Consider the following 14,330-nt stretch of genomic DNA (forward strand, 5'->3'; position numbering starts at 1 on the left):
ACCTGCTGACATTCGGGTGGGATAAGCCTCCACCAATTGGTTTCCCAAAGGGAAATCCTTTGCGCTATTTTCCTACCTGATGCAGAGAATATTCCTACCTAACCCCCTTTAAAAGTGCTCGGCTCTTCCGTCACAGAACTCACTCTCCGCCGTACACTCTGCGAGTAGACATCATGTTCATTTTATTTCTTGTAATAAGCGTCGCAAGCTGCGTGAAGAGCACCACCTACATAGACATCAATCCTCACATAGAGACGCCCATCTATGACACTCGTCCTCTGAGCGAACAAATGGAGATGATCGATCTACTGGACTTGGGCGATCGTCCGCGGCGTCAGGCACAACCGAATCTGCACAATTCTGCCTCGAAATTCCTGCTGGAAGTCTACAATGAAATCAACGAGGGCCAAGAGCCCGAAGAGGTGCTCCATCAGCGGCACAAGCGATCCCTGGATGATGACATACTGATATCCAATGGGGATCGCCAGGAGATTGCCAGCTGCAACAGCATTCTAACATTTTCGAGTCGTGTCAAGCCAGGGGATCATGCGAATGACTTGGATCTGCAAATAACCTTCAATACGAATGATGTGCCCGTGGATTTGGCACTCGTTCAGGCCATGTTGCGGGTCTACAAACAGGAGAGTCTGGTGGACAGGAGGGACAACTTGACGGTGTCTGTTTACAGGAGACTCGACAATCGTCAGGATTTCTCCTACCAGATCCTGGGCTCCGTCAACACCACAACCAGCCATAGAGGATGGTTGGAGTTCAATCTGACGCCCACCCTGCGCGCCTGGCTGCAGCAGGGAAGGAGTCCCCAGCAGCGTCACGAGCTTCGCTTCTCCATTGGCGACTCTCACCTGAGCACCTTTGCTGCCGGCTTGGTGCCCCCCGCGGCCAGTCGCTCCAGCCAGGAGCCCTTCATCGTGGGCTACTTCAATGGACCCGAACTCCTGGTGAAAGTACAGAAGCTTCGCTTCAAGCGGGATCTACAGAAGCGCAGGGCCAACAGTCCGCCGCCAAAACGGCCGCCGCCACCACCCATGGACCTGTACAAGCCCCCACAGTCCTGTGAGCGTCTGAACTTTACGGTGGACTTCAAGGAGCTGCAGATGCACAACTGGGTTATTGCCCCCAAGAAATTCGAGGCATACTTCTGCGGCGGTGGCTGCAACTTTCCGCTGGGCACCAAAATGAATGCCACAAATCATGCCATCGTCCAGACCCTGATGCACCTGAAGCAGCCGCATCTGCCGAAGCCCTGCTGTGTGCCCACTGTTTTGGGCTCCATTACCATACTGAGATATTTGAGTGAGGATATAATCGATCTGACCAAATACCAGAAATCGGTGGCCAAAGAGTGTGGCTGTCACTAGGATTTAATTCGAGTTATTTTACTTTCAGTTAAGATAAGTTTAAGTTGTATGTTTTCAATGTAAATAAATCTCGAAATTGGTTAAAGAATTAATTGGAATTTGCCATAGAATCGGAGTGAATTTCTGCTACAGTCCCCCTTACACCCTGTTACATTTTATGCAACGTTTTCATTAGCCAAAGTTCCGCATTTACATTTTTGCTGTGTACCTTTTGTGTGCATCCCCTTGCAGGTTACGACCTTTGGGGTCGTACGACGCATAGGTTTAAGGGTTTTGTGTGTGGGGTGGGGGTAGAGTCATAAGATCTTAGATTTATCAATAAATTTGAAAGTCAAATGATGTTTGTTTATCTCCACACATCACTTTAATGGTCAAAGCCCCCCGCACATTATCCTCATTGCCTCGTAAAAATTCTACCCGATTCACCTTGCTTTTCCATTTGGCATCCACAATGCACTCCCCGGCAGCTACGCCCTTGAGTGGTGGGGAGCGAAGCAACACATGGAAAATTAACACTTTTTATATGATTTTAAAGACCGTATAAATTTTACGACACTCTCCCACACACACAAACAAAAAAAAAAAAAACCATTGCAATCTCTCGCGGATAAGTAAGACACCAGACAGGCAGGCAGGCAGGATACAAGGCTGGCAGGCATACGCATCTATTAAATATTGGGGATATTCGCTTTTCCGCTTTCCGGCGTATTACGCTAATGCGAATGACACACACACACACACACACACACATGTTAGAAGCAGGGCCAGGAGAGAAGAGTAGCCCCTCGACTGTCGGGGGAGAGATACAGAGAGAGAGAGCCATAAACTGCCTTCGCTTTTGCATTATATTTACATGACTAATAAACAATGATATACGGCAGCAGGAGGCATTCACATCAAATTTACGTAAACACAATCAACAATCAACAATCCACTCTCCAGCAGTTAATCTATTCAGAAGCTTTTAAATCAACATTTATGCATACAATTTTTCGTAGCACACAATTTGTTTAATAGCCCCGCTGGCATTTTGGGGCTGATTTTTTCTGCGTGTGTATGGGTCAAAAGCCATAAAGCTATGTCATTTGATTGCGCTTTCTAATTAGTCTTTGACTATTACTTCAAATGTGTAATGCATTGGAAATTACGAAATTAAGGGAAACCATACAAGAAGGGGTCTTTCGGCGGGTTCAGGTTTAGGTACCCTTGGCATATACATTTTTATAAAATACAAAATTAGATTCTCTTTTCTTTCTCTTACAGTGCGTCTTAGCAGAGGAGAGCGCATTTCACATATTTTCTCTGCAAAACTTCTTCTCATAATAACCCACTTCATAGAGTATCCAAAGTATTTGATTTACTTGACTTTCATTTAATACCATAATTTATTTAGCAAAATTTCTTCCAGCCCACCATATGAGGCCAGAATTTTGAATGCAAAAAAAGTGAATTTTCCACATTTTCAACGCTCTCTCTCTCCATGTGTGTGTGTGTTGAAAATTAATCTTGTTGAGTTGGATATTCAATTTTCTCTCTCATACAATTAATCAGGAACCTCAATTTCATATTCACATGCAAATATTTATGAATATTGGAGAGTATATGTATACGGATATGTGGAGGGTATGTGCAAATTTAAAATCTGCATGAAATATGACAATTAATTTGTGGAAAAAAATGTAAAACATATACATATGTATATGTACACATTATTATCGTTTAATTATTTATTGGACACATTTTGTATGCCTGCAGGCCAGGAAAATTGATCTGGCTTAAGTGCAGAGCTTAAATTGTAGAACTTTGTTTGGGTTTCACCTTAATTGTGGATAGTTTCCCATGTTTGAAGAAAGGAGGTTGAATGGGAATGCGCTTAGAATGGGCGCTGGTAAACAAATTAAAATAAATTTATCTCAAAAGCCGCCTAATACCCTTCCCAAAGTTTCCCGTTCTTTAGCCTACAAATTATTATAATAATTCAAATATATTCGTAATATTATTAATCTGCATTCATGCGTAAATTGTCTCTAATTTTGAAACCCTGCCTGTTCAAATTCAGACAATTCAAATCATCATAAACGAGTAAATGCCTAATAAAATATTCATGAAATTTGTAACCTTTCTCCCCAATAATATTGTATTATTGGAATGGGAAATAGCTAATAATACATATGTATAAAAGTGTCAAGTAAATATATCTCTATAAAATGTTGCATACATATGTATGCATGTATGTGTATGCAGATGTATAAATAAGCCATGACAATAACCAGATACAACAATAGACCCTGGCTACAGTTGAGTGCATCATTTTAATGACTCGTGTTCTTGCGGAGCCAATAACCAGTGGCTTCTGCCACAAGAGGGTTTGCAGAGCACACAGAATGTGGGTGAGGCCCTAAAGGAGTACGAGTTTTCATTTAGAAAGAGATTTCCAATGCAAAGAAAATCTTTCTTAAATAAATTTCACTTCAGAACTTTTGTATCTTGTATTTTTTGATTGAATATGAATTTCCACATTTAATAAACTCATTTTGGCAAAACTTTCATAGATGAAAAAAATAATATAAAAACAGTTATACAATTTTTAAAGCTTCTGTAACTAAATTAAAACCATATAATAGGAAGTATCAGTATCTTGAGAATGGGATTAATGTCAGAAAAATCTGTTCTTTAATTAAAGAATTTCTTAATTCCAACTTTTTAACAGCTTGCTCATACTTTTAGTTTCTGTGTCAAAACATTGAAGCTAATTTTCCCTGGTCTCCTATAGAAAATCACGGACCTACGTCCATGCCTATGGACAAATCAATCGCAAAAAAAGCCAACCTGTGTGCTAAATGTTGCAAAATCGCTTTGTCACACACCGAGAGCCATGTTTTATTACGAGTATGTTTATTTTTATTTACCTTTCCCTTTTTATTAAAAAACGGGGCGTGTCACTATACCCGTACCAACACAAATAACAAACACCCCCACCACCCGCCTCCCCCTCCCCGCTGGGTTGCCGCGCACGAACGTGCGGCGGGGAGGTTGTGTTGTCCCCGGGGGGGGGGCACCATCTGGCTAAATATGTCCGCGTCGTGCAACTGGTGATGGGCCCTGCAGACGTCAAGGCCCCCTTCGTCCTTGTGGGGCGGGGGGGCGGGGCCACCTGCGGTGTCCTAGGGAAACCAAGGCCTAGCCTATAGCGTCCAGGCGCTCACAGACGGACAGACGGACGACGACGACGGACGGCGCGCGCTGGCTTCGCTCGTTGTGCTGTAGTTTTCTTGGGTGGAAACCCCCCACACTACCACACCCTATTTTGAGTAGGGTAAAAAGGAGAAAATAAAACGAGAAAAGGGCCCGCTGACAATGATACCCTTTGCAGATCGATCGCTTTTATGGGATCTATGGGCACATGAATGCAGGAATGTGGAAGAAAAGTTACCAGTGGCTCAGTTTTTCTCCTCTCCCAGTACGACTTGGGTTCTAAGTAAGAGAATGAACCCAATATACTCTCCCTACACCACTTGCGCTCTCTCTCTCTCTCTCTCTCTCTCTGTAATATGGGATCAAAAAAGCTTCCTTTTCTGCTCGGCAAACATCTCTTCGCATAATCATAGTACCCCCTGGCAGGGTACACAGCAACAAAATGACTACGAAAAATGATGTATGCTGTATGTAGATTGCTGCGCGGTTTTTTAGTGCATGGCCGTTTGGCTGGCTGGCTGGCTGGCTGGCTGGGAGTCTGGCTGGATGTCGTGTTTTGTTGTGTGGTGTAAAAGGAAGCGGTTGGTGGACGGGGGGTTTACACTTTTATTTCAGCATTTTTTTCTGTTGCTGTGCTGCCGTTGCAGTAGCCCACCTCCGACATGCATCAAAGTTGATTGTTGTGAAATTTATTGCATGCTATTCGTGGCTATATGACTGAACATTTATTACGCTTGTTGCACTTCCTGTTCCGCCATGTTCCACCATCCTATTTTTTTGTTTTTTGTTTTTTTTTGTTGTTTAGAAATCGCTGAACCATTCAAAAAACTATTAAATGTTGCAGATATTTTTGAACTTTAGCTGAAACCTTTTGTCATTAAAAAATATGAATGAAATGACTGGGAAAGGCAGTCACAAAAAAATAGCCAAAGAGTAGAGGGAGTCAAAATGTTGATTAAAATTTATGAAGGTAAGTTTCATTAAAACTCTTGTGCTGCCTTCTGGCAGGAACATTAACATAAGCACACACACACACACACACACACACACGCACACACACAGACACTGAACAGAGAGAGAGAGTGAGTGGGGGAGGAGTCGAAGGAATCCCTGTGAAGCACTTGCGTGTGGCCTCACTGTAGCAATAAAAAATTAAGCATAGCATACATCTGAGGGCACGTCGTCGTCTGTCCTCCTCCTCCTCCGCCATCCTGTAAGTGATTCTACGTGTGAGTGTGTGGGTGTGTTTGTCTCTGGCTCTGTGTGCGTGTTCCTACTCTTATGAAAATTAAAAATTCTTTCAAGCATCATAAAAAAGCATAGAAGCAGCAGCAGCAGCATAAACAAATGGACAACAGGGGACTGACAGGTGCACATTTGTTTTTGTTTTTTTTTGGGAAACGGTTGAATACTGTAGAGAAATGTGGCATTGAAATGGGTATCCGTCTCTCTGGAGGGCACATCATCATAATTTTATATTTAAATATGGCATTTGAAACGGAAACTCGGGCAAAGACAAGTTTTAATAGGTTTAAATATCACTTAGGAGTCATTAAAGAGACATTTTACGAACCGAAAGATGTGCAAGTATTTATAAATATATTGAAATTATTGCCAACCTGTTTAAGTTATATTTATTCAAAATTTGTTTGCCTGTGGAAGTTGTGCTATCCACAATAATGAAGCTATACTACTGACCCTTTTTAATCTTACAAAATAATTCTTTTGTTGCATAAAAATCATCCAAATCGCGGTAGTTTGTACCGCCAGAAAAAGCAAAACTACTGGCCATGAAAAGTGTGCTTTCTATAGATTATATTTTAAAGCGAATTCCCATCATGTTTATCCCCTAGTAAGAGTGATTAATAATCTAATTAGAGGCTTTTCTTGTAACTTCTTTCAATTGCAATCTCTTAAAAATATACATACGTACAGCCCCTTCAATCCCGCCGAAACAAAAGTGAAAGAAACCGCGAAGTCAAGCCCACACAAGTCCCACTTCCACTGCCACTTTTTTTTGTTTTGTTTTGGAGCCCCCAACAGCTTTTGTGGTGGCGTTAACTGGTGGCAAGACAATGGCAGGGCTTTGCATGTGTGTGTGTGTGGCATGCCACACAACTGCACTTCCGCTAGCGCAGTCATTTTCATATTTTGCAACTTCCGCTTGCAGCACAAAGGCCAAGAAATAAGAGAGGGACAGAGAGAGAGAGAGAGAGAGAGAGGCTTGCTCCTGCGTCGGGGCCTCCTCAACTTCCAGCTTCAGAGGTTCAGAGGTTCAGAGTTTCAACTGCTTGGCTGCACGCCCAAATGGGATTATTAATTTAATTATGCTTTAATTTAAGTAGTCGTCGTCTATGTCGTTGCTACAAAGTGACATTTATGGGGCGATTCACTGCCGCTGCTCCTCACCCCTCCCTGCCACACATAAAAGTGGGCAAAGTTTCAATTTTGGTAATGCAAGTGACGACGACTTATCGTCAACCGAAAAGAAACTTCAACTGACCCCCAAAATGGGCGGACGCCAGGGGTACCCCACTCTCCAATCTACAATCTCCTTCCGCCTCCTTTCTTTCCATTACCCTTTTTCCCAATTGGGTAAAAGTCTCGTTCTAGTCATGCACATTTTGGCAATTACTGTCTCATTTTCAACAAAAGTGACTGTCAACTCTTTCGGGGTTACAGTGGGACAACAGAAGGACAGAAGGACAACGGGACAACGGGACAGCGGCACAGACGAAGAAGAAATGGAATGGAGTGGAGTGGAGTGGAGTGGAGGAGCTCATAATTTAAGCATTAAACTTTTGCTCAGTAAAATGCTTTCAAGTTGAGACTGTGTGCCTTAACTACTGTTTTACGGCTCAAGTAAATAATTGCGTGCAGAGCGACCAGCGACCCCCCCACTGCCCCTACTCTCACGCTTCAGGTTTTCGTTTGGGGCCCTGCCTGCCGCCTGGTCACGTCAAGTGGCAAGGCGATTGTAATGATGGAGCCCCAGCAATTAAAGAGTTTGAGCCAGCGCGCGCAGGTCGTCACAGCTGCTGCCTCTTTGAGGCCAGTGGCAGTGGTAGGAGTCCAGAAGGAGGTTGCCCCGAGACAGAGAGAGAGTGAGAGAGAGAGAGAGCTAAGAGCTAAGAGCTAAGAGCTAAGAGAAAAGTGTTGCCACGTGTAAGTTTTCGAACAAAGGAAGGCATAAAAATGTCATATAAAAGAAATAAGACCATGTTGCAAGCTCGGCTTCTACTGCCGCACTGCCTGCCTCGTCTCCTGATTTTCCATCCTTCAAGCTGCTCGCTCTCCATCGGTGGGCTGAGCCGAGCTGAGTTATATGGCCTCTATTTCTTGGCGGGTTTATGTCCTATGAGCCAATCCAACTCAATATTCAGCTAGTTAAAACTTTAGTATCCACTTGAGGGAAGGAAAGTTGTGTTTAATTTAAAGAGTGGCTGCCTCCTGGACTCCTGGACTCCTGTACTGTGGGCACGCGGGGCACTTGGCTGTTGGCTCTTTGCTCTTGGCTTTTGGGAGTTCAGGCTCACTTAATGGTTTGTGTTGGTAGAGCGTTTAAGCGGACATTAATTGTCCGAGATTTTAGACAACAATTAGTGGGGTGATACACTATCTCCCCAGTGCCCAGTGGGGGCCAGACAGCGCAGGGCAATGAATAATACACTGCAAATGGTTGCGAGTAAAAGGTTATTCAAAATGTACTCTAAAAATATCTGCAAACATCTCCTTCATTTGCATTTTCCAATGAATATTACAAATTGAAAACCTAACTGCCCATACGATTCTCTCAGAAAGTGCTCATGTACATGCAACATGGTTCCCTTGATCCTAACACACACACACACAAACACACACACACACACCATTAACGCCTTCACTTGCTGTCGCGACGACAGGACCTGGACCAGGCTGACACTTTTCTTTCGGCTGAATACCAATTTCGGTTGCCCATTAAGACAATTGGCTCTGGCAAAACCAATTTCTGATAAGCCTCTTTTGCTTAAAAGCCAAATTATGATATTTTCTACTCCTTTTTTGTTTTCTTTGCTTTTTGCCAATAAGGAGCCGAGACCCAACCCCGGAGAATGTAATTTCCCCAGACGCGAAACCTTTCTGCAGAGCAAAAAAAAAAAAAAATAAAAATACCCGGCAAAGGTTTTTTTTTTTCTTTTTATTCGCCTCCTTTATGGCTTTTTATTGAACAAAGCCCCTGAGGGACTATTTGGCGAAATAAAAATAAAGGTATAATATACTCAATATTATTGTCGCTGCGGGTCCAAGGTCCAAGGCCTACCCTTTGACTTTGAGACTAAATTAACAACCAACTGGCATGCGGCATGGGGCATGCGGCAAGCGGAAAATGGCACTAGCAATGGCAATGGCTATGGCCATACACCGAGTAATTTAAAATAAATTATTCAGAAATGTATTTGTGCATTCAAGTGCGCTTGTTGTCATTTTTGCCTTCTGCCAACGGCTCTGCAGAGACTCTGCAGCGTGGCGGAAAATTGGAAGCTCTAAGCTGGCAAAATATTATTACGAAATATGGAAAAATACTCTTCCATGTGGGAGTTGCGGAAAATGGCAGAGGATTTTGAGTTTAAAATTGTCAAAGAAAAGGGCAACAATAATTTTGAATATTTGAAACAGGAGGATTCTTTTGAAGCAGATGATGATTCTTTCGAGTCTTTAAAATGAACAAAAAAGCATTCAATAATGAACCCTTAAATATTTAAATAATAAGTATTTATCACATTTATTTATTTCCAAAAAAAAAAAGTTCTCCAAATGCAACAGTTTTTAATTACCAACAAAACTAGATCCTTAAGCTGCTAACGCAAATTATCCTTTGATACCAAAACTTTTACCCAAATTTTTCTATAATATTTCAAGTCCTAATTCCGAGCACCCGCACAAAAGACGAGTGTATAATAATCACATTATTATATATCCTGCGATTGGAACTACGACAAAGGACACAGCCGCACCAGCACCAGCACCAGCACCCCAACCCACACACAAAAGGGACGCGGCGAGGACCAGGAGCAGGACCATAAGGATTGGTGCTCCAGGGCTGAAGCTCTGGAGACGGTTTTTATTAAAATAATAAAGTTCTAATTTAATTATGACGCGAACAAAATGAAGTACGAGTCGTCCTGGAGAGAGTTACTTTTCATTTGATAACTCTCACGTACCCCGCGCACCTCACCCCACATCTGGTCCTGTTCCTGTGCGGACCACCACCTCGCAATATCCCTGCAGGCTCTAATTAGCAGGCGGCGGCCGTATAACCGAAAAATCAACGCGAAAAAGGCAAGAAGGGGCGGTACCCCAGGGCAGGGGCACAATAAAGGACCATAAAGTGCTAATTGAATAAAACGGCACATGACTTGCATAACTTATTGTGAGAGAAGAGAGAAATATATATTCTAGCCACTCGGTAATGCAGCAAAGGAAGGGCCAAAAGGATCTCCAGGAATAGAGCAGGATTCACCCAGAACCCAGAACCCAGAACCCATCCTCGCCTTGGGCATAATATTTATTTTCATAAATTTAAAGCATGGCGAAAAATGCTCCTACCCGAAGAAGAAAAAGAGTGAAAAAAATAAAACGAGGGAAAGACGTTTAGAGACGGGCACCCAAAAAGGATATTTCGCTGGCGGAAATATATTTTACGTTTCGTTTAACGCGCCAAAGATGGCGCCAGTCTGCAGAGGGGCCATCCCTTCTCTTTCTCTTTTTGTTTTGGCGGGGGCGGGGGAGCCCCGGACAAAAGTTACCCACCGGCCCACGTAAAACTAATTTAACCCGCAATTCCTCCTCCTTCATGCCCCTTCCACCCCGCACTTTTTTGGCCACTTTGGTTCGTGTTGCGCCAAATTAGTCTGCCTCCACATCCGACTCTCAGAGAGAGAGAGAGCGAACGAGAGAGAGAACATAGAAAAAAACGAGAAAGAATTCAACAAATATGCAGGGAGTATGCTATAAACATATATACGTATACGTATATATACATATATATGTACATATGTATATAGCAACTGTAGTACAAATGATTTTACCTTGGGGAAATGCATGTTACAGTTTTTAATTTGCATTGCCTGAGGCCATCCACAAAAGGCGATGGATAGTTGGCTTTCGGTTTGGCTTTGACTTCAGGGTTTTCGGGTTTCGTTTTTAGAAGTTTGTGGGGCTTGCCTTTTGTTTAATTTGTTCAGGGGGGCATGTGGAAAATACTCATAGAGGGCGAGGAGAGTTTTTGTGAGCCAGGATATGATGTGGAAGAGATATGATGGGGAAATTCTAATTAAATTAGCAGTAGAATTGCGGGAAAACGGACGAATATAAGCACAGGATGGATGGCCACCAATGAGCGTCAAGAGTACTGGAGTTGTCAGAAGCTAAAATTGAAGCTTGGGTATCGGAAAAATCTTGAGAATCTTGAGAAGAAGTAATGGGAATAGTACAGGGAATCGCATGAATATAAATTGATTTGTACCATTCATATACATAAAATGGATAAAACTGAACCATAAATCATACAAGTTTCCCTGCAACTATGCATCAGTTCTCTATATATCTTAATACTTCTAAGAAATGTCCTTCAACTTTAAAGCAAGAACCCTGAACCTAGTTTTCCGTGAGCTCTCTTTTTCGCTTGACCTTTCCTCTTATCTCTCAACTCAGATCCAACCTTTTCTTGTTTTGTTGAGGCAGCCTAAGCTGCCTGCTCAAGTTAAACATCTGCCATAAAAAATGACTTCATCCCGCTAATCTTAGGGCATTTGAAAGTCAGTCGAGTGCTTTCATGGGGCCTGTCGTGGCTGGGTAGGCTGGCAGGCAGCTTCAGTAGTCAATTGTTTGGCGGGGGCCTGTCATTAAGCGTAAGCGACCATTTCATTAGCATTGCGGCTCCATAACCCATGGCGAGAGAGCGAGAGAGGGAGGCCTGGATCCCCCCACCCACACAGCATTCAAAATCCAACAGCCAATGTTTTTTTTTTGTTTTTTTGTTATGCGAGAGTATACGAGCTATGATGCTGTTGCTGTTGCTGCTGTTGCTGTTGTTGGTTTGTGTTTTCTTGTCATGCTCAACACGTTCCAATTGTTAAAGCCCTCCTCTCCTCCTCCACCCTCTGGGATACTAGGTGGTGGTGGGAGGGGGGGTGGCATGCCCTTGCCATGACAGCTCTGATGGGCATGTCGTCAAAACATTTGTCCGATCATCGCGTCCCATCAATGGATGGATGGCGCGTCCTGCCAATTGAAATGATGTCCTCTCGCCGCCCCCATGGTGCAGGTGCAGGTGCTGGTGGTGCACACCTCTTGTACTATCGCCCTGTGTGGCCTGTTGGAACACCTTTTGTATCTCTGCCATCGCATGGAGCAGCTCTCTGCCCGCCTGCCCCTCTTTTGGGGCTGTCAACGTGGTGGCCAGGCCAGCATTATTGATGCCCTTTTAAAAGGCACACTTTAATGCATATTAATGTCAATATTAATGTCAATATTTGAGCTTCTAATGACCAGAAAGCCCTGGTGCTGGTGCTGGTGCTGGTGCTGATGGTCTGTTTCCTGCTGCTGCTTTTGGCAGCTTTTTTGTTGTTTGTTAGTTTTGTTTGATGTGTCAGCAGAGAGAGAGAGAGAGTGTGAGAGAGAGGGATCAGCGTACTCTAACGATGCGGCGCGACCTGTGACCTGACATTGAGCATATAATTATAATATTGCAGGGATGCTTGATTAAAGGACACTCGTAGGACATTTTGTTGACATTTGGAAAGTTTTGCTCCTCCGCTAGAAACTTTCGTGGCAAGGTGAACCTGAAGCCGGACCCCGTTTCTCCTCTCCTCTCTTCTCCACTGCACTCCTCTACACTGCTCTCCCTCTGCTCAAAAGTCAAACGTTAACTAAGCGCCCAAAAAACTTGTGACACAAAATGCGTCGAAGCGTAAGTAAACTCCTAAGAAATTCAAATGAGCGTAAACAGGGGAGCAGAGAGCAAAACAGCAGCAGGAGCAGGGGAGCAGCAGGAAAAGAATGAAAAGCAGATGGAGGAAGCCGCTCAAAAAGGTAGACTAGAATTTTAATAAATGAAGTCGCTTCACCTTTCAAGAACTTCTCGGGTTAGCACAAGGCACCAGTCAAATGGATGGATGGCTCTGCCTGGCTGCCGGGCTGTCCTGGCTGCCGGGCTGCCTGGCTGGACACAGGGACAGTGGCACATGTTGAATAGATGAAAGATAGAAGCAAAGCGAAGAGTTCTTAAAGGGCAGCAGCATTATCCTTGGCAACATTACTCTACTGTACCTTAAATTAAAGGCTAGGAAAGGTTAAGTGGTTCTTTAAGGGGTGGATGGGGGGGGGTGAGAAAAGCCGAAAGATAATCTCTTAAGGGTGTTGGTATTTGGGGCTTAGAGAGAGGTTCTCAGGGTCTTAAATTCCTACGATTTGTGTGACTGAGCTTCAAGTGAAAACTCTCCTACATTTAATCACTGAAAGAGACATTTAATTTCTATGTTTGGTTTCTTTCCACATGCCACAAGCGACATGCGCTCCAAAGAGCAGCTCTTTCTGCAGCTATAATCAGAGCCTGTAGCTGTAGCTGTGGCTGTGGCTTCATTTGATTCAATATCCTTTTTATACACAGCACAACAATGGTTTCAATTGTTCCATTGTTGCCCCCGTAACTCTATAAAATATATAGTAAAACTCTCTCTCTTTGTGTGTGTGTGTGTGTGTAGAGTAGAGCTGAGCCAGAGTACTTACCATCTTTAAGGGAATACCGTGGATTGCTCATATCAACCTTTGTCTGATTCTTAATCCAGTAAATGTTTGGCGTCGGATTGCCGATGGCTTTGCATGTCATGAGCACCGTGTGACCCACTTCAATGACGCGTGTGCCCGGTCCTTGGGTTATAACCGGAAAGCCTGCGGGTGTTTTATCGCCTGCAACGAAAACAAAAAAAAAAAAACAAGATAGAGTCACAGAAGAGGTTAAAAATTATCATGTTGCAAACAAAAAATATATTCACACACATACACATGCAAGTGGTGTACAGTTAAGGATAGTAAAACGGTGGATGGGGGTGGTGCCTGGATCTAGGAGTTTTTGGACAAACAATATGTGGCCCCCTCTTCCTTTCTCCCCCCTCTCTCTGTCTGTCTGTCTGTGCCACACAAAGTATTGTTTTACATGACTCTTTTATATACGGAAGTTGCCGTTTTCGTGCGTGTATGTTTGTGTGTGGAAAAGCTTCGGTTGCGTCGTTCCCTTTGTTGGCGCTTTCTACGCCATTTTGTAAGTCAAACAATGACTTCCACACACACAAACACACATACTCATACACTCATACACGCACACACGCTTATGCATATCCATGTGTGTGAGGTCAGCATTTACCCCGCCGCTACACTCCTTCTCCACTGTGTGACATTTTCTTTTGTTGCAGCTTAAAAGGAATTTCATTTTTGTTGGGTCTCTCATTCTCTCATTTCTTTTTTTTTCCTGCTTGTTTTGTTTGCAAAAAGCTTTAAGAAAATTCTCGCGGTGGACTGCCAAAAGTGGCTGCGGATCCTGGACCCTAGGACTCCGAGAACTCCAGCTGCCAGTGTCATCCGCTCGCTCGCTCTCAACTGCATCTTTCAAATGAACAAAGCTCATTTACATTTTCCAATTAAATCCGGCGGAGCAGCGGCCATGGCAATTGGCGCAAAAGGCAGAGCGAGCATCCGCCCCACAAACAGCCCCAAGGG

At 43.6% G+C, this 14,330-nt stretch overlaps 2 protein-coding genes across 7 annotated transcripts in view; one reads left to right on the forward strand and one right to left on the reverse strand.

Annotated features, from left to right (window-relative positions):
• LOC111077905 (tyrosine-protein phosphatase Lar) overlaps positions 1-14,330 on the reverse strand; it is a 146,383-nt gene that overhangs the window by 25,259 nt on the left and 106,794 nt on the right. For all 6 annotated transcript variants that reach the window (XM_041592429.1, XM_041592430.1, XM_041592431.1 and 3 more), the window contains one exon: positions 13,344-13,523. In XM_041592429.1, coding sequence (XP_041448363.1) covers positions 13,344-13,523 — 180 coding nt within the window. The remainder of the gene's footprint in view (positions 1-13,343; positions 13,524-14,330) is intronic.
• On the forward strand, positions 174-1,379 carry LOC111077901 (protein screw). Its single transcript, XM_022372368.2, has one exon. It carries the CDS (start codon positions 174-176, stop codon positions 1,377-1,379), a length of 1,206 nt encoding a protein of 401 aa, XP_022228060.2.

This window comes from Drosophila obscura, unplaced genomic scaffold (genome assembly GCF_018151105.1).
Source record: "Drosophila obscura isolate BZ-5 IFL unplaced genomic scaffold, ASM1815110v1 contig_179, whole genome shotgun sequence".
In the NCBI taxonomy this organism is placed as follows: Eukaryota; Metazoa; Arthropoda; class Insecta; order Diptera; family Drosophilidae; genus Drosophila; species Drosophila obscura.

What these genes read in the sequence shown, in the direction of transcription:
- LOC111077901 (XM_022372368.2), top strand. Translation starts at nt 174, where the DNA reads ATGTTCATTTTATTTCTTGTAATAAGCGTCGCAAGCTGCGTGAAGAGC.